Source organism: Colletotrichum gloeosporioides (assembly GCF_011800055.1).
Source record: "Colletotrichum gloeosporioides strain Lc1 chromosome Unknown consensus_53, whole genome shotgun sequence".
In the NCBI taxonomy this organism is placed as follows: Eukaryota; Fungi; Ascomycota; class Sordariomycetes; order Glomerellales; family Glomerellaceae; genus Colletotrichum; species Colletotrichum gloeosporioides.
In genome coordinates, this window is record NW_025544698.1 from 46,099 (window position 1) to 63,757 (window position 17,659).

General features: G+C 51.8%; 5 protein-coding genes and 1 pseudogene across 6 annotated transcripts; all 6 read left to right on the forward strand.

Moving 5' to 3' along the window:
• Positions 1 to 2,942: 2,942 nt before the first annotated feature.
• Positions 2,943 to 4,239, forward strand: GCG54_00011643 (uncharacterized protein; the record flags this gene model as incomplete). Its single annotated transcript, XM_045411544.1, has 2 exons — positions 2,943 to 3,199; positions 3,837 to 4,239. The coding sequence occupies 2 exons, from the start codon at positions 2,943 to 2,945 to the stop codon at positions 4,237 to 4,239; spliced, it is 660 nt and encodes a 219-aa protein (XP_045262965.1).
• A 75-nt stretch (positions 4,240 to 4,314) lies between these two features.
• GCG54_00011644 (uncharacterized protein) lies at positions 4,315 to 4,620 on the forward strand (the record flags this gene model as incomplete). The annotated part of the gene is made up of 2 exons (XM_045411545.1): positions 4,315 to 4,395; positions 4,459 to 4,620. The coding sequence occupies 2 exons, from the start codon at positions 4,315 to 4,317 to the stop codon at positions 4,618 to 4,620; spliced, it is 243 nt and encodes an 80-aa protein (XP_045262966.1).
• Positions 4,621 to 4,656: 36 nt separating this feature from the next.
• On the forward strand, positions 4,657 to 4,994 carry GCG54_00011645 (annotated as a pseudogene). Its single transcript has one exon. A coding segment is annotated over exon 1 (338 nt).
• A 24-nt stretch (positions 4,995 to 5,018) lies between these two features.
• Positions 5,019 to 5,571, forward strand: GCG54_00011646 (uncharacterized protein; the record flags this gene model as incomplete). The annotated part of the gene is made up of 3 exons (XM_045411546.1): positions 5,019 to 5,144; positions 5,219 to 5,449; positions 5,506 to 5,571. 3 exons carry the CDS (start codon positions 5,019 to 5,021, stop codon positions 5,569 to 5,571), a joined length of 423 nt encoding a protein of 140 aa, XP_045262967.1.
• A 1,020-nt stretch (positions 5,572 to 6,591) lies between these two features.
• On the forward strand, positions 6,592 to 7,178 carry GCG54_00011647 (uncharacterized protein; the record flags this gene model as incomplete). Its single annotated transcript, XM_045411547.1, has 3 exons — positions 6,592 to 6,672; positions 6,833 to 6,868; positions 7,026 to 7,178. 3 exons carry the CDS (start codon positions 6,592 to 6,594, stop codon positions 7,176 to 7,178), a joined length of 270 nt encoding a protein of 89 aa, XP_045262968.1.
• A 10-nt stretch (positions 7,179 to 7,188) lies between these two features.
• GCG54_00011648 (uncharacterized protein) lies at positions 7,189 to 7,445 on the forward strand (the record flags this gene model as incomplete). The annotated part of the gene is made up of 2 exons (XM_045411548.1): positions 7,189 to 7,306; positions 7,342 to 7,445. The coding sequence occupies 2 exons, from the start codon at positions 7,189 to 7,191 to the stop codon at positions 7,443 to 7,445; spliced, it is 222 nt and encodes a 73-aa protein (XP_045262969.1).
• Between the last annotated feature and the right edge of the window lie 10,214 nt (positions 7,446 to 17,659).

Genomic DNA, 17,659 nt, shown 5'->3' on the forward strand with positions numbered 1-17,659 from the left:
GATTCCCGCCGTTATGCCGGCGGCTAGGGTTAGAGCACTGAAATTCCAATTCGAAGTTGCATGGATGCTACAGGGGATTGTTGGTTGGAAGTCTGCGAGGTTTTATGGGTAAATGTTTAAAAGTTTTTGTTAATATTGCTCACAAACCTGCTAGGTGCATCTGGAGGGGACACACATGAGGATTGGACCAACGTGAATCCAACTAACCCGTGCCAGGCTTTCCCTATCAGACAAGTTTGAAATGAACCACGAGATTCTTACACTTACAGTCTTGCAGCAGCAGCAACGCCAAGGCAGGCAGCAGACCGGTATAGCATGGCAAGTGCATGTTACAGACGTATATGCTGATCAAATTTCCGTAAGAAGCTACCTACGGTGATTCCGTCCGGCCAAAAAAGGTTCACTAACTCTTGGCAGCTCGATAGAGGACCCGACCCATCGCGCCGTCGGCCTCGTATGGCTCAGCAACTTCGACATCTGCCCACCATTGAGACAGCTGCATTCCGCGTTGCAGAGCCATACGCAGGTACATCATATCATCCGGTCCAACACTGGAGTATCGGACCGGGTTTCCATATTTGTCGAGGAACACCACCTCGTACTCTGCCTCGTCCTCCCACTCGAGGACGTCTCTAGAGGCTATTAGAAGCGGGCGATCAGACAATGCCAAGTACTGTATATCACCTTCGGGGCTCTCTGATGCGCGGGCCTCGGCCAGCTTGGCGGGGTCAATGCTTCTCCGTCGTCCAGAGTGGCCGACGAGCTCGGGGAGCAGATCAAAGACCCTGTTCCAATCATCGCCAAAGTCGTAAAGCTCTCGGTCGTCGAGATAGCGCCACCAAAGCTCTTCGTAAAGCTCTTCGTGAAGAAAACCCATGCCGTCGGCATCTTCCTCCTGCGTGATTAGCTGCTGCATTTTCTCGTCGCCGCCTTCGCTGTCGTAGCACGTCCGGAGGACGACCAAGTTGTCGCAGGTTTCGTGGAGAAGCTGGTCCGCAATCTTCCGGATCTTGTCCGACCGCCAAGGTTGAAGAATCTCGCGCACCTCTTCTGTCGTGGGGATGCGGCTGATGGTGCCGTTCTTGCCTGCTCGCCACTCGGCTGGGATCTCGTCCATCGACATGAAGGACCTGATAAGCTTGCGGGTCTGGTCATCTGGTGAAAGGTTCGAGGAAGGGTTCCAGTTGCGCTGCAACAATTTCAGCCTGCGCCGTACTCGGCGGCAACGGTCGACCTACGATGAGATACTGCTCGGCTGGGAAGATGCCCCATGGGGGCGAGAAGACACCGCTCATATTGAGTTGGATGTTCTACTTGCCGAGCTCTGATTTATCGCTTCTCTTTTAGCGGAAGGAAGCACGGGATAATGACGAGAGAGAAAAGAATGAGTCACAGCGACGCATGTAAAAGGGTCTTTGGTAAGCGCGACGCTGCGCTAAGCTTTGTGTTGGCGCTCACTCTCTTGGCTTACATGTGTTGGTGCTGTGATGCCTGCCAGCGACCATGGGGCCTTGTTGGAAGTTCCGTCCGACTTGAAGTCTTGCTTTTATCCGTACTTTACCCTGGACACTGTATCGGGGCAGGATCCCTGGCATTGCAACCTACTCGTGTAATTACGCCGCATAGCTTAATATTCCCTTTGTAAGGCGATCTTCTTAGCTGCAGACTGACAGCCATCACGTGGAATGGGCCACCGGACTATTGTTCCATCGTGAATAGTGCAGATGTGAGTTGTATAATGTCTTCCAATCCAGCTGCTGCTCGGCTGATGCAAGTTGTACGGAGGACTTTCTTCACCCGGCACGTAGCACCATGACACCCCTGGGCATACTTGCACCTGAGAACAGAAGACCTGAAATGACTATTCCAGTTTGATAATGATCATGTCTCACCCTTTGGTATATGCGAAGCCTTCTCTGGTTATCAAGGTCGTCTCGGTCTTGCTGATAAGCTCTTTTTTGACCTCTGGCAGTCTTTGCCTTCGCTCTCAATCATGAAGGCTTCCTTACGTGGCTCAATTGGGCCCTTCATTTCTTTCACGTTACTGCTCAGCTGAGTGTTCTCTGTGACGACTCCAACTCGTGCAGGGTAGCATGCTGTGGGCATTTTCATATATGCGCTTTGGTGACGACGACTGCTCCGAGGGCTGCAAGTCCAACTGTAACGCAATGGCAGAGTATGGGCAGTACGCCCTTGAAGATATCTTTGAATACCCGATTAGCGTTTAATGCAGGCTTGTCCACCCACTATTTGTGGCTTCGGGATCCGAGCTAATGTGATGATCGTGAAGCAAACATAGATTTCGCGGCATTACCAAGGATTTATGCAATGACGGCTGCCAGCCGAACTCTAAGGCCGGAGGATGCGGCAATCCTACGAAAGTACTACTCGCCCAGCACAGGCCTCCAAAAGAACCTCTCAAGAGATAGATACCAACGGCGGTGGGTAGGCGAAAAAACGTGTCCTATTAATTCTGACCCCTTGACATACGATAGGCGCATTGCTTACTATGAGTTATTATACTGGGACATGATCGAGAACGGCCTCGACCTATTCTGGCGCAACGGCATTCTGCCTGAGAATGTCGTCATGGGGTTTTGCTTTTAAGGCCGATCCTTCACGATGTCGGACCCCAGTTATGCTTCCAACCTGACGGCGTCTGTCGCTTCAGAACCGGAGCCATGCCTGGCTCTTGCTCCGATACGGCTGGCGTCTTAACATACCAGGAGATTACCAGGAGATTGTCAGTCGTAACAGCAGCCTTGATGTTCAGACGTTTTACGACCCAGATACAACGGTCCTGTACAACGTGTTCGAAGGAAGCCAGTGGGCGGCGTACGACAATGCTGTTTCCTTCCAGGCCAAGCTGGGGTCTTTTTAGCTGATGTGTCAGCTGTCTCATGATCTGGGCCATTGATCAAGACACGTCCAACTTCACCGCCATGGACGAGCTATTTGGAGACCATTCGCACCTGCAGCTCGAAGGTCTCGATAATGACTCCGCCGACCGGTTTTTCAATCTTTTCAGCCAGTTTACTGCTCAAGACTGTTTCGTGACCGAGAAGTATACCGACGGAACCTTGGACGGGTGTGGAGGAGGTCAAGTCAGCCCTGCTGGGACCATGTCCGTCGAGACCGCCCACAACCCCTTGCAAAGACACCCCATGCCCCTTTCCGGTGGAACATCCAAGAGGTGCTGGTACCGCTATATCTGCTATCCGAAAAGCTAGATGCCGCAAGACTGTGAGTAGAACTGCGAACCAGGGCGCAATGTGTTTGGGTGCAGCGGGAAATGCGGTCCGGGCACATTCGAGCTCAAAGTGCGCCGACACAGCCATCGAGCCCAAAGAGAATAAGCAATGTTACTCTGGGAAGAGGTCCTCGTGTTGCCGCAGTACCAAGGTCATTGGCGATTGTATCTGGAGCGGCTGTCAAGGACCTCTTTCCCCTACCCAGAACCCTGAGTGCCCCAGCGGCTGCTACTATCAGACGTACCGCTACAACAAGCCAGAAGGTGTCGCTCTCTGCCGAGAGTAATATGTATCACCCGTTTCAGGAAAGAAGGGCACTCCTTTGAGAGACCCCTTCAAGAGCGCATTGTGCTGTCGCACAGGTCGCAGCTACAGCAACTGCAACTGGGCCAACGACCTGTCATCTCCTTCTGATCTAGAGTAGGGCAAACCAGAACTTTACTATCTGCCCCAACGTTGCAAGCAGACGCAAGTTGAAATTGCCGATGGCCTCAACCCCCCTCGCGCAAACGCCTACAGTGATGGTCGTTTCGAGATATCGTGTGATGGTGTATCGTTACCGCCAAATTACGATCCGTTGTTCAGTTTCTGTTTCGACCCGCCGTCTACTTGGAATAAGGCTTGGCCTGTCGACCGTGATCGACTGTACGAGCTGGGTTCCAACGATGCTGACACTGACAAAGCGATTTGGCAGTACGACAATCAATACGAAAGCAACCACCGAGACCCTATCCGTGCTGACGGGACTGTTCCCGAAGACTCGGACGCTTACGGATTGATGGTGCTCAACGGCGAAGAAGAGGCCATGGATGCCAACTTTAAGGAGTCGCACACAGTCGTCTGGCGCACAGTCTCGGTCCCCCGTGTAAAGCGAGATATCTTGACCAAGAACCAGCCTGTACTGGAGCGGGCTTCTGAGCACATGGAAGAGACCTTCCAAGTTTACTGCAATGTTCCTCCCGGAGCCGAGGAATGCGAGACCGTTTGAAATGGCGACCCCGAAGATACTATCATTCCGCTGCCAGACTATGTCGGCGGAGGACCATTTGGGCGCGTCATCTCCATGACGCCCGTGAGCGACGCCTTCCAGTTGCCTAAGCATCATCTCCAGCATCGTTCTTTGATTGAGATTCACGATAAGCCCGTAAACGAATTCAAGATCGACTATAAATTCTAACTGGCTCGTCAAAATCGCGGTCCCATCCAGATTCGTGTCGACTTTACTAATCTGCTGGGGTATTGGTCTGAGTTGACAGACTCGGAAGCAGACGGAAACACCGCGAGGCGCGCAAAGAGAAACATCCCTGACGAGGGATTCACAACGCGCCACATCCGTGATCGCGTCATCAAGGCCGAAGAGTTGGAGTAGCGTCTACCCAAACGCTCAAGGGATACAAACCTGACCATGGTGCCCCTCGAGGCCGAGCCGGCCGACCCAAAGCCGGACCACCGCCTTGTGTCGCGAGAAAGCAACATCGCCAACCGCTGGTGGGGAACTTCCACGCGCTGGCTGGCGAAGGTGACTACGGTGACGCGGTCTTAAGTCGGCGATCTTTCTATGGGCTGGGCCAACAAGATCAACTTATTCAAGGCGTCGTAGGGATACCCTGGCAAGACCTAGTCGGCGAACCTGCGCATCGACCTAGAGGCCGACATCACCATGCAGTCCGCATATGCCACTACTACTCCGGCACATTCATTCTGCCGACAAAACCGGACATATTCTTCTTCTTCGGCATTTAGCCAGAGGCCGACGTCGGTCTAAAGATGGTTAGTAACGCAGAGCTCCGCTATTCTTCCGACAGGAAGAAGATTGCCGACACTCTTAAATACTCCGGGCCGGCGGTTAAAGGAATTGCTGCGTTCGGTCCCACGCTCGCTATATATGGCCAAGTAAGTCGATGAACCCCTACTGTAGCTAGGCGACGCTGCCTTGTTCTCTCGGATGTTAGCGAATAACAGAGCAGATCAACGGATACGTCAATATTCTCGGAGAGGCGAAAGCGGGTGCGAGAGTCACCTTCGATAGATCACGCTTGTTTTGGCCGCAGGATAGCAGTGACGTTGAAAAGTACGACGAAATTCTGAACCTCGGCCTGACTGAAGAGCCCAAGAAGCCCAATGGACTCCACGTGACACCAACCTTTGAAGCCGGCGTCCAAGTCAAGACCCAAATTGATGTCATTTTACAATCAGAGGTAAGTTTGGCCTGTTCAATACTTTCGCTCCGGCCATCCTGACATCTTTGCCATAGGCCAATATCGGTATCCGCATCGGCGGCGGCTCCTACACTGCCAGCAGTACTTTGATTAATGCCTAAATCACGGCCTCATCACGGGTAGTTTGCAGTTCATCGTGCCTAGCACCATCAGTCCCTGCATTGGTGGCTTTGACTACATCTACGGCTCGTACTTCTACTATCAGCTGGGGTTCAAGGCCGAGGCCACCCTCTTGACTAGGCGAGTTGGGCGCTCAAAGATCGATTGGCCTATTGACCTGACCCAAGGAAGCATACCATCTAAGTCCTTCGTTTCAATAAACCTACAGGGCAACAGGGAACGCATGGTCAGGCTGATAAACCAACCGAACTCTGAAGACGACATGGGGCAGTCTTACGCCAACGACACCCTAGCCGAGACTACGCTTCTCGACCCCATGTATCTTTTCAAACGATATGATGATAGCATGGACCTGGGTATGAAAATCCGGTTCAACGTATGGACTCTTTTGGCTGGCAAACCTCTGCAGATCCCCAGCTGCCCTAATTCACGCAGCAGATTCAGTGGCCTGCAGGTGACAGCCCTTCTCTGAAGCTGCCGGAACTTCGATGTCAGTGAACAAGCCACTCAATCCCGCCTGACTACGGATAAAACTAATAAGAACTGTAGTCAACTGTGGCGCATTCCCCCCTCTTCAACTCAGATATATTTTCGGTCGAGTTTGGAGAACTTTTTCTCTGTGCTAGGGTAACAAGACGATAACCCTGCCAGCCACCTTGATCCATGCCCCGGCCATGCTGCCTAAGCATAAGGAAAGAGCCAATTGACGTCACAAACAGCAATGCCTGAATCTGGTCAGCGACCTGGATTCGTGTCCTTACGAGACAGCCTTCATGCATTCGGCTATCGGATACTCGGGTTCGTTGATGAAGGTCGAGTGCGATGAGTTTCCATGGGCATTGAGCAAGGAGGGTGGTAACTTCCGGGCAACGAACGAGCGGAGCCATGAGTGTGTTCCAAGCGTTTAAAACGGTCTAGGAGGTTAATGCATTGGTATGTTGCCCTCAGCTTTCCTGAATTAAGGGTCTAGTTTCTGATAAGCATGAGATTCTCTAGGGATGATGAACTATATGACGCAGAACGCCGGCAAGATGGACCCTGAGATAGAATATGATGACTGCGACGACCTGTGGATAGGCTGGGTTTGAGGGTCTAACACTGACTGTGAGTTGTCTCATGTTCTCACGACTTTGGAAATCTTTCTATGGCGGGTCGGATTGTACTAACTGCAGACTAATCTGGTATACCCAAAAAACAGTCAACGGCGTTACTTAGGGCTGAAGCAGCTATGATGAGAACTAGCTTGTTCCTGTCGGTGATGACCCCGTGAACTGGAATGTAAGTTGATATCGCCCTCGTTGCATTTCTACTTGTCTGACACGGCGACCAGGGTCATCCAGCCGACAAGTCTTGGACGTTCAAACGCAATTACACTTTTAGTGTTATCGACGACTGCTCCCTGGCTAGCAACTGATGGGATGCCACCGGGAAGCAGTTTGCGATAAACATCGGCTACGCGTTACGGAACTTTAACGGATATTCTTCCGTCATTTGCGCTGGCAACATCTTTGGCCAGGACGACTACTACCGGAACCCGGAGCAGGGTAATGCGGGAGAGATCAATTGTCGCTGCTACAGGGGCGATTGATACGCAGCGAATGGGCGGTCGGGCTGTTACTGGTACTCGCGTTGAAATGTTGATTTCGGGGCTGCTGCCGTCACGAAGCGGTCAGAGGGCGACGTGGCAAGTGAGAAAAAACGAGTGGGAAATTACGGGTAAGATCTCTATTCCGTACACTGACACCGTTAAGAGCCATTTCTGATCTGGCATTCTACGGGTGTTACGATGCTTGATGATGGCTTTGTAGTGGGTGAGGACGTTGAATCGGGCTTTTTGGCGCAGCAAGACGCTTGAAATAAGACAGAAGCCTCTGTTTCCGAATTCGAGACACCTTCAGCTTCCGCGAAAGACAGCTCTAGCGACTCTTTTGTCTTAGCCAGTCTTCCTACACCAGATGCGATGTTCTTTCCTCTGGACAAAGCCTGACCCTCAGGAGTAACACGGCCAGATCCAGCTAAGAAGAGAGCATGAACCCTTTTTTCTTTCTTTTTATAGCACCCGTTACCGCCGTATGTAATATCCAAAATTGGCGCGTTCGGGAGATGTATCGCATTTCAGTTTTTTCCGTACGTTGTCAGACTACTATCAGGCAATATGAACCACACATAATGCTGCAATTCTCAAATTCAGGTTTCATGGAATTTTATACGCCGTGGAGTATAATGAGTGGAAGATCTTCACTGGCAGAACACCTCCAGACTTTCTTGAAGTCGCCATAGTTATTATTTTGGGTTGCCCCCAAATGGTCTCAAATACCTTGCGGGGGGGCTGAATGGCGGTCTAAGCAAGGCAGGCCTCTGACAGCAACTTGTCAGAGGGGGTTGATACCAGCTGGGCAGAGCTATCGAATGGTTTCCAGCGCCTTGGCTGAAGGCTCTTGGTTCTCCGGCTCGCATTAACTATCGCTTTCGATGTAAATGATGAAGTGCAACGGACCAAAGCCAAGAGAATCGTGGAGCGAGGCAGCTTATCGGAGATTTGTTGGTTGGTATTATCGGAGCCAAGACAGCAACCCGTGGCCGTGGCCCGCGACCTCGCCGGCGGTAAGTTTCTTCTGGAGCTTTGCGGGCTGGCTCTCGAAGCCTAGCCAGTGTTAGGTACACGATTGAGCCAGTTACGGCCAGGATCTCGCTCAGGTAGTTATCGACTGTTATCGTGAACGTCGACTTACTGGCTCTTAATCGGGTCTGACTGCCTCCAAGCCCGTCGGGGTTTGGACAGTTTGACCAGCCTCTACAAGCCGGACGGCCGGGGTTGGCTGGAGCTGGTCGCTGCTCTATCGTCCGAACCGGCGAATCCTCCATCATCCAGGCAGCCCTCGCGGCAGGAACCTTTTCGCCTGCTCAAGCAACCCCCGCGGAGATGGAGCGGGTGTGGTGATTAACAGGACTCGACAATTGCAACGGGTAAAAGAAAAAAGCGTCAACCGTGCGGATGTTGAGAGTTAAGATCCATGAATCAGCCATGGCGACGAAACATATGACACAAAATATCTTCGCAGCACCAGCTTCTAGGTCTGGAGGGGCTGTGCCTTGGACTTGTATTTTGGACGTGTCTTATCTCGGCCGCGTTGACCCAGGTCACAGTGAATGAGTTCGGGTCAAACGTTCATCAGGGACGCAACAAGTCAGGAGCTTTTCGGAGACGCTTTATTGCAGAGTTGTGGAAGGGTGCCAATTTCCAGCAGAATGCAGCACTGTGCGTTGTCGAGATTGAGTAGTACTGATAGCTGCGTCGAGCCCCAAGAAAAAGAATATCGCGGCCTAGATGAGACAGGCAACATATCGGAAGAGCTGTCACCAGGATTGTCATGCCGAGGGCGTGACGCACCTGCACCATAGAATCGACTCCTTTGAAGGAGGTGAGTGGGACGTATTGTTGAAATGGGTCAGCCGTCATACGCGAAATTCTCTTTCCCAGCTTGAAGTCGGAGTGGTGTCTGCCTGTCGGGCAAGCTGAGAACGAGTGCACTGAATAGCATGATGCTGGACAATGGTGTCATCGGAGTTGGGTTGACGGCCGTAGAATACGACGACGAGACACCGGGTGAGATCTATCAAGTCAAAGAGAACGCACAGCGCAACATGTTACGAAATTCGTGGAATCCTACTCAATCGAGGGATGTTGTCTACACAGCAATGTGGGTTTTAATAGCTAGTCATTAGAGCTTTTACTGACAGCAACTGCAAGGTGCCGCTAGAGTTGATTCTGTTAGCGCCTGGAACCAATGATGAAACGCAGGTGGGACGCCGGATCCTCCGCTTCGATGAGATGAACGTAGCCAAACGATTATGCAATCTGGAGGATATGCTATCACTGATGTTCAAGTTATATGGCTGTGTCATCGACGGCAGTTACAATACAATTGTGACAGTCGCAGAACTGCTCAAGCCCGAGTCGCTCCATCCCCTACGCCAGGTCCCGGGGGCACGTTAGACCTTCTCAGGGGGATGATCACAACTTTGAGGGGAAAGAAACTCTATGTCCCTGTACCATCTCAGCTAAGCTCCCCGTCGCCACATTTCCACTGTAAAACTGGTGGTTTTCGTATCACAGTTCGGCAGGTTTCGACGCAGAGTTACAAGCCAAATCTTGAATACCATCTGAAAGTCTACACCACGATGCCGTCAAGTGGGAGCTTCAGCTTGTGGGCCCCAGGTAGACCCTATCGCCTCCGTGGTAGCTTCTAGAAAACGACGTGGGTGAAAGCTTTCCAGTGTTAAGGTGGGCGCGGGATCCGTAAGCTCCTACAGCTCGTTTGCGCTGCGTAAGCTCAGAAGGCGTTGGGAGCTTTTGAAGGGGAGCTCTGGGGCCCCGAATCCAAGAGTGTCTCTGTCATTTGGCTAAGACGAAATGGTATGTGCCGATGGGGCGACATCATCCAGCAATTGAGTGCAACAAAGGAAGACGTCTCCGTAGATAGCTCCGAGTGCGCCGTATTCAATTTCTAGAGACCTCAAGCTCGGAGTTCGGCCTCAGATTCAATGGTATGCACTTAGAGCAAACGCTACAGCAGCATCTAACCTCGATCCACGAAAACCAACACATTCTGGGCACTTTTGCATGTCTCGAGGAATCAGGCCGTCCAGGAGAACTTGTGCAAAATCACGTCGAAGCTGCAGAAAGCAAATCAATTCTGTTTACCCAAAGACCCAAAATGGAAGTCCGCAATTTGGAAGCAGCTGGTGTACTGATTGTCTTCGGCCCAGGTTGTGGTCAAGTGTGACAAGGTTTAACATGCACACAACTGTCTGTGTAACTTGTTCATCCCTTGATAGCCACCCGCGAACTGCCTTCTCCCTTCTCCCATGTCTCATACCCGACCCTCAATGGAAAAGAAGGCTACGCCATGCGTCAGAACCTTCTGCATCCTATCGTTTTCACCACGACCAGCAGCGTTCTTCTGCTTCATTCAGTAACTTGCTTTTTGATGCACCTGAGCTGCATCAGCCTGACATTGACGTGGGCGAAGATGGGCCATCTCCACTCCTACGGGCAGTCCCCTGCAGGCTCGGATCGGGCCGGCCCGCTGCCAACGCTGGTGGACAAAAACACGGGCTCGGATGAATCGTCATGGGGTTGGGCAACGCATATTTGTGACATTCGTGCGCAGGATTCGGATTCGGATGTGGCATGTTTCTGCTCGTGTGGGGGGTTGCTCGGACTTCATTGCATTTGCGCCTCCTAGACCGAAGAATTTCCGGATTTCTGTGTTATGGTGATTACCATAGTGTTGAAGTCCGGTTAGCCTCCGCAAACATGCAATTTCGTGCTCAGCAAGGGGCATTAGGGGGAAGGACACATTTCAACGCACGTCGGAACAAACACGGACAGACGCGGAACACTTCGCCGACATTTCACCGACATCGCCGACACTGACAGCGGTAGCCAAGCCCGGCCGGAATTCAGGCAAAATCACCGAAAAGCCCAACCCCGGCGCGCAAGGATTGACGCTCACGCCTGTCAGTACACAGGCAGGAACCAGCATCAATCTCGAAGCCCCCACGGCGCGATCACTTAATCAGTGCTGAAGTGTCCGAAATCAAGAAGATGAAGGATGACACATGAGTCAGCATATAAGCGGAGTCTTGTGCAACAGTGGAGGCCGACTGGACAAACCATATTGGTGGTCTCAGTTCATAGTGTTCAGTGTGTGGGCCGCGCCCCACCGCCGGAGTTTGCGCCGCTCCGCGTACACTGGAGAGATTTCTACTTCTAAGCCGCGATATTTGCAACGGCTTACCGGGAAAATCACACTCTCGAGTATAAAACGGCCACAGGGACTTCAATCGAACAAAAAGCAAACAAATATGCCCAGCAAGGAGTTAATTGTCCTATTGTGACGATTGAGACAACCGTTGCCAGTATGGTAGAGGAGAACAAGGATTTTGAAAGCAATTTATGCCGTCACTCAGCTAATGCATTACAGTGCCTAAAAGCACTTGCAAAGTGCAAGCTACAATGAAGGAAAAAGGATTGCAATCGCAATTGCAGCTTCTGCGACCTTGAAGTCTTACGCCTTGACACGGAGTGGCTCAGAAGGGTACGGTTGCAGTTAAAGCAACTGTGCACCTGGCTCCTTGTGCCTCACCTCACGGACGCTGAAAGTGAATGCGGCATCCCAGCGTAGACACTCATCTTGAGACATGTCGACTTCTAAACGTGTCGTGCGATTCCTCTATTTGATATAGTGGCGAAGTCAGTCTGTTCGTTGGGGAATGTTAATCCCTCGCACGCACTCTGTTCGTACAACGAATGAAACTTGATTGATGACATTCATCATCGCAAGCAGGACACAAATATGTAGTCAGAAAGGTTCAGTGATGCTACCTTACCGTACTTTGGGGTCGAAGGAAGGCAACAGTTACGTGCAGCCCTTGTTAGACCAGAATCTCTGCGCCCATCGGCGCCAAGGCTCGCCAGTAAATCCACACCATTTTCATGGCCAGACGGCAGTCCCATCGCCCTTCATGCACGAAGCCACCCTTCTTTGCCCGCCTCTCAAACGACTCGCACCAAGCGGGTTCAAGACGCAGCCCATGGTCGCCCTTGACGTCTCGACCCGCAGAAAGGCCAACCAATGCGATCGAAGACACTGACAGCTGCAACCGGATGTCGGCCACAACAAAGCTGTGCAGGCGGCTAGAGACATGAACAGTAGGGCGCAACTCGACGAAGTATGGGCAACAGATTGTCCTCGGAGGCTGGAGCGTAATAATGCAAGGTAAGAGATGCCGGGAGAGTGGCGCCGTTGTTGATGTCGCGAGTGTGATTGATACGCCAGTCTGTATGTTTGACCACGTATGGCGGCTTCACGGGACGGCCACAACTTTCGAGTCGGAGCAGAAGACGGTGGATGCAGATGACGCTGAAGCCCAACTGCTCAGTCAACAAGCGCTGCTTAAAATTGCACAACTTCCAGCGTGTGTGTACAAGTGCTGGGATATAAGCACGTGTTTTGAGGTTTTCGTATCAGTTCCAATATGTTAATTCATGTTCCTTGGCTTCGCATAAGTTGCGATGTGGAAGACACGGCAGGTCTTTGCATTTTCCTGCCACAGGTGTGGCAGCTTTCCTACACAGTAGACATCGGAGAAGGGAAGTGTAGTGGGCTCTGCGTAGGCTCTTCTTATAGAAGGTGACCTGGAGGTCAGAATGGTCCTTCCTTCCTACCTGCGCGGCCCCACCCACCCAGGTTCGCATGTATCACAGCCGAGGAAGGTAGCAACGACCTGAGCGGCCTGCTCTTTCCTCACAGTGCAACCGCATCTTCCTAAAGTCTCTGCTGCAGGAATCATCAACTCTGAAAGGCAGCAACCAACAAACCTTCACCGCCCCGCCCGCCCACGAAATTTTCGTTGCGCAGGTGTCTCTTCCAGCGTCGGCTTGCGATCATCCCCTGCGCTCTTCCTCGACAATCCATCGTCGTCGGCATCGCGAAGGCCCGGCTTTCCCACAAACAACTCCAGCCGCTACGACCCGGCCGACATCCCTCGATGCCCCGGACTCGGGCCGCGGCGAACAAAGCCCAGCAACAACTCGAACCCGACACTGTTTCCCAGTCGGAGCGCTCTCCAACCCCCTCGTCAGACGACCAATCCGAACAAGACTCCCCCGAACTCGAAAGACTTTTCACCGACCTGGCACAAGCAATGAACGACAGTGAGGCCGTTGTACGATCCCGGTGGGACGAGGCCCAGACCGCATTTGGCGCCCACATCAACAAGCTCAACCGAGCCCGGCGACATCGCAAACCTTTCGCCGTGTGGGTCACCGAATGCATGCCACAAGACATCCTATACCGGACTTTGCGAGTGGTGTTCCATGAGCATTGGGACACCTGCGTCGCCCAAAAAAGAGATCAGGCCACCTACCGTAAGAGAGCAGCAGCGAATCTTGGCCTCACAGACGTCTTTGAACTCTATCTATGGTTCGGGAAGACAGCGGTTGGCTCAGAGCAGTGCTGGAAAAAGGACTGGCAAGCACTCGCGAAGCTTGACGCCGAGCAGCTATTTAGGCACTTACTCGAGGCGAGAAGGACTGGTTTTCGGGAGCCTCGAAAGGATAACTACATCAGAGAGCCCTTCAATTCGCGGGACTTCACAAAGGTGAAGAGAATTAGTAGGTGCACTGCGTATTCCATGGCAGATACCGTGGTCGATCCGCACGCGCAGCCGCTGACTTTGTCCCAGTTTCCACGAGTTCTGCGCGACCATCCGAGACGGAAGCCGACGGCGACGGCAACGACAATTCCATCCGTCAAACCAAGGCAACGTCGGCCAACGCAAGTTCCAGCCGACAGCAGAAGACCTACACACAGGCACCAGAGAGCCAGACTGGGGGTGACAGCCAGAGGCCCGAGAACATAGAAAAGCTCCAAGGCCCCCCTGACGGCTCGTTGCCAGCGAAAATCAGTAGGCAGCGGGAGATTCTCGAGAATAAAAGAGTGGCATCTGCAGACCTGAACAGCGACGACGAGAGTGATACTGGGGCAGTACCAAATCAGGAAGAGGCAGAGAACGAGCCTGGAGACCAATTCAGCGCCACGGGTTCAGTCATACTTGGCAATCAGCGCGCTGCGATCGACGCATACGACGGGAGGAGAGAGGAGGATTCCGAAGACGACGATTACGGCCAAAATCCAAACTTTGGTAGTAACGACAACGACGACACCTTCGGGACGGATATCGGGGGGCAGTCGGCCACGAGTACGCCGCAGCACAAGACAAGACAGGGGGACCTCGACGCAGAGTCTAACTACTCAGACCTTGGAGAGACAGCGCCCGGCGGCGACGTTTCGGAAGACGCGACTCAACATAGTGATTCAGAATCTTCGGAGGAGGAGTTTTTTGACAGCGTCTTCAGCCATAAAACCGAAAGCAGCACGTTATTGGACACGAGTATCACGCTGCCACGAGCCATCAGCATGGAGCACGGCACGCAGGGGAACAAGTCACCGAGTGCGACAGAAAGGTTCGGTAGATCAAAAGAACAGGAGCCAGCGATACTGTCTATTCTGGATGATATGAGAAAAGACTTGGCTGCTGCGGTCAGTGGTGCGGAGAACGATTCGACATACCGCAGAAGCGCGCACGAACAGCAGCAAGAGGCCAACAAGGAGATCGACTCGCTTCGGGAAAAGCATCATGCGCGTATCGATCTGATTCTCGGCGTTTCACACGATGATCTGCTAGGCGACAAGGCTACTTGGGCAGCAGCGTCCATGGACGCCGCTAAGAACCAAGGCCCATCCACTGAGGAGATTGAGATGGGCATCGCGGAAGCCAATCGGAAAAGGAAGGTAATTGATTTCTGCATGAGATCGGAGAGCGCGAAACGACAGAAGGTTGCTGAGAAGGTCGAAATCGCTAGACAGGCCATTCGAGCTCTCGCGGAGGCTGCTTCAGGGGAGCTTCCCCCCCTGTATGAGGACAAGGCTAGTGACGTTGGGGATACTGAGCAAGATGTCTCATATGGCGAGAATGATATGGTTAAGTAGTGGGATGTGAAGTGAGGAAGGTACGCGCGCGTTTATTGCGTTGTTCTTGGGTGTGGGATGTCTATCTACAGGTGATAGCGATAGACGCAGATCGCTGTGTCTCCACAACCACAATAGATATAAGATGTCGTATTAGTCAAAATGAATTCTGATGTGATAGCACACCTATATAAGTAGGCTTCAACTTGGTAATCGATCGTGGAAGTGGTGTTATCACTGAAGGGCGTGGAAAAATGTCCCGGGTATTTCCGGGAACTTTTCGTCATGCCTGCATCACAAACACCCACGTCGCTGACTCATGTAATAAACATACACTGTTGCTGATCAGCACCTTCTCTTCTCTAAAATAGCTCATTTTGTCTTGTTTCTGTCCGTGAGAATAACCTAAGGCGATTAATAGAGCTGTAAATGCGATGATATCACGCTGTAAGGCGGCTCCAGAGGCTAGTAGCATATATAGCCGCAGCTATACTTGAAATTAGATGACTACTTCGCTTTCGTTCTCGCTTAAGCTTTTGCAGAGGGTATTTCTACTTTAATAATATGTATTATATATGAATTGCGTTATATCCCCAGCCCGGCGACATGCCGGCGCTGCCACTCCGATGCCCCACTCCGATACCCCACTTCGGGTATTGACACGGACTTGCGCACGGCGAAAGGCCGATCTGAGTACGCGCAAACCAGTGTAATGCGTCTTGCATTGTTTAAGCCTAAGCGCTTTCACGAACATGTCGTTCTGTCCCTAATTAATTTTCACAGGGCGTTCTAGGCCCTATGCTATCCTGAACTTGACTTTGTCGGGCCCTGCATTATAGCACCCCGCTATAACAAGTCGTCCAAATGAATTAATTATCGGCGCCTGCCCTGTTACTGGTACTATCACCTTTACTCCCCAGCGGCGCGACACGTTGCGGTTGTTGTCTCAGGCCATGTTCATGAGGTTGCAACCAGCGTCGGTCATGTTATGCTTCGTCCTGAAGATCTACCTGCTGAACTGGTTAACGCGGCGGAAATAGGCGAGTTAGGGCGAACTGCTTGCTGAGAGGCGTGCGAAGGCCGTTGAGGGCGATTGCGCACTGAGAGACGTTTCGGGTTTGCCACCGTCCAACTGAGTTCCTTGCCTTGGCTTCTCCTCTTAGATCTAGATTTACATAAACAGTAAACTCAATCACGTCGCGTTCATCCACTGAAATACTATGTGTTTTTATCTTCCGGGTAGGCAGCTCGCAAATAGTAGACATCCGGTTCGTTCCAGCAGCGGGTTGTACACGGTCATATAGATGCGCGATTTGAAGGCCTCGTCAAAGACGCTGACGCGGTTTATTGTCAGACACAGTGTAGTCTCATAGTAACCAAGTATGTATGAGAAGACTAGTAGTCAGTTAAGGCTAGGCATCTTTCAACAGCGCCTGTGCAATTAGGCTCTAGCTTATGCTAGTGTATGACAGACGGAAGCATTTCTGTGGATGTCTATCGATGTCATCGAAGCGAGAAAGATATTTGCTTCATCCAGGCGCAATACGTAGTCTGGGCCACCAGCAAGGCGAATATCACTTCTTGTAAATGTGAACGAAGGCCACTTGTTGCAACTCGCCAGCATCTGAAGGCAATCATGGCTGCCGCATTTGAGGTACTGCATATGATTGGAAGCAGTGGCCGGCCTTTGCTTTCAACAGCACACTTTGCTTTTAAACCACATGCCGACTTAAAGTAGTTCTTAACTCGTAATGAGCCAAGGCCTGGTTTAGCTCACCAGCGGTGGAAGCCTTACCAATTGCAGGGACACCATGCAAGATAATGGGCCATTTCCCTGCGTGATTCGATCATTCAGTCGTTAAGCGTAGTAGAGAAGAGCTCTGGTCTAAGTGTGCCCCTTAAGTTGGTGTCTCTCCGAAGGGTACGAGTTGATCGGACACTAGAGCGGAGCTATACGGCCCTAAGGTAGCTCCAGCTCATCCATAGGCTCTACACAAGGCGTGATCATTCAGAGTCTCTCCTTGTCAGTTTTAGTATTTAATATCGATAGGCAGGCTGTGAGAAAATAAATGCCCTATCTGGCAAGATGATCGGATATATGATTGTCCCAAGCTGGCTTCCGGTAGGTGCCCGTTCAACATTCTTCGCAAAGTCCACGATAATGTCGCCTTTAATCTTTTCAGAACACGGCGAATAATTCCATGGGAGCCTTCCGATCTCTTCCAACTTGACGAGCTTGAAGCCGCCCAGCGGAGAATGTTGAATCGTCACAAGTACCATCAAGTGCAGGGTTTGCAGCACATCCGGAAAGCTCCGTCCACACTCGACGGCAACCTGTGAGGTATAAGACTTTCCTTTTCGGGGATCGCAGCTGGCATAACTAGGCGTTCTATCAAGTCAATCCCAGTGTGCCTTTGAACTTCTGGATAGGAAAATTCTTGCAAGGCGGGCCGCTTCTTGGTCCTTGGCGATCCAGGCGGAAACAATCCATATAGGAGGGCCAAAATGCAGGTATCACTCTTCATTGACG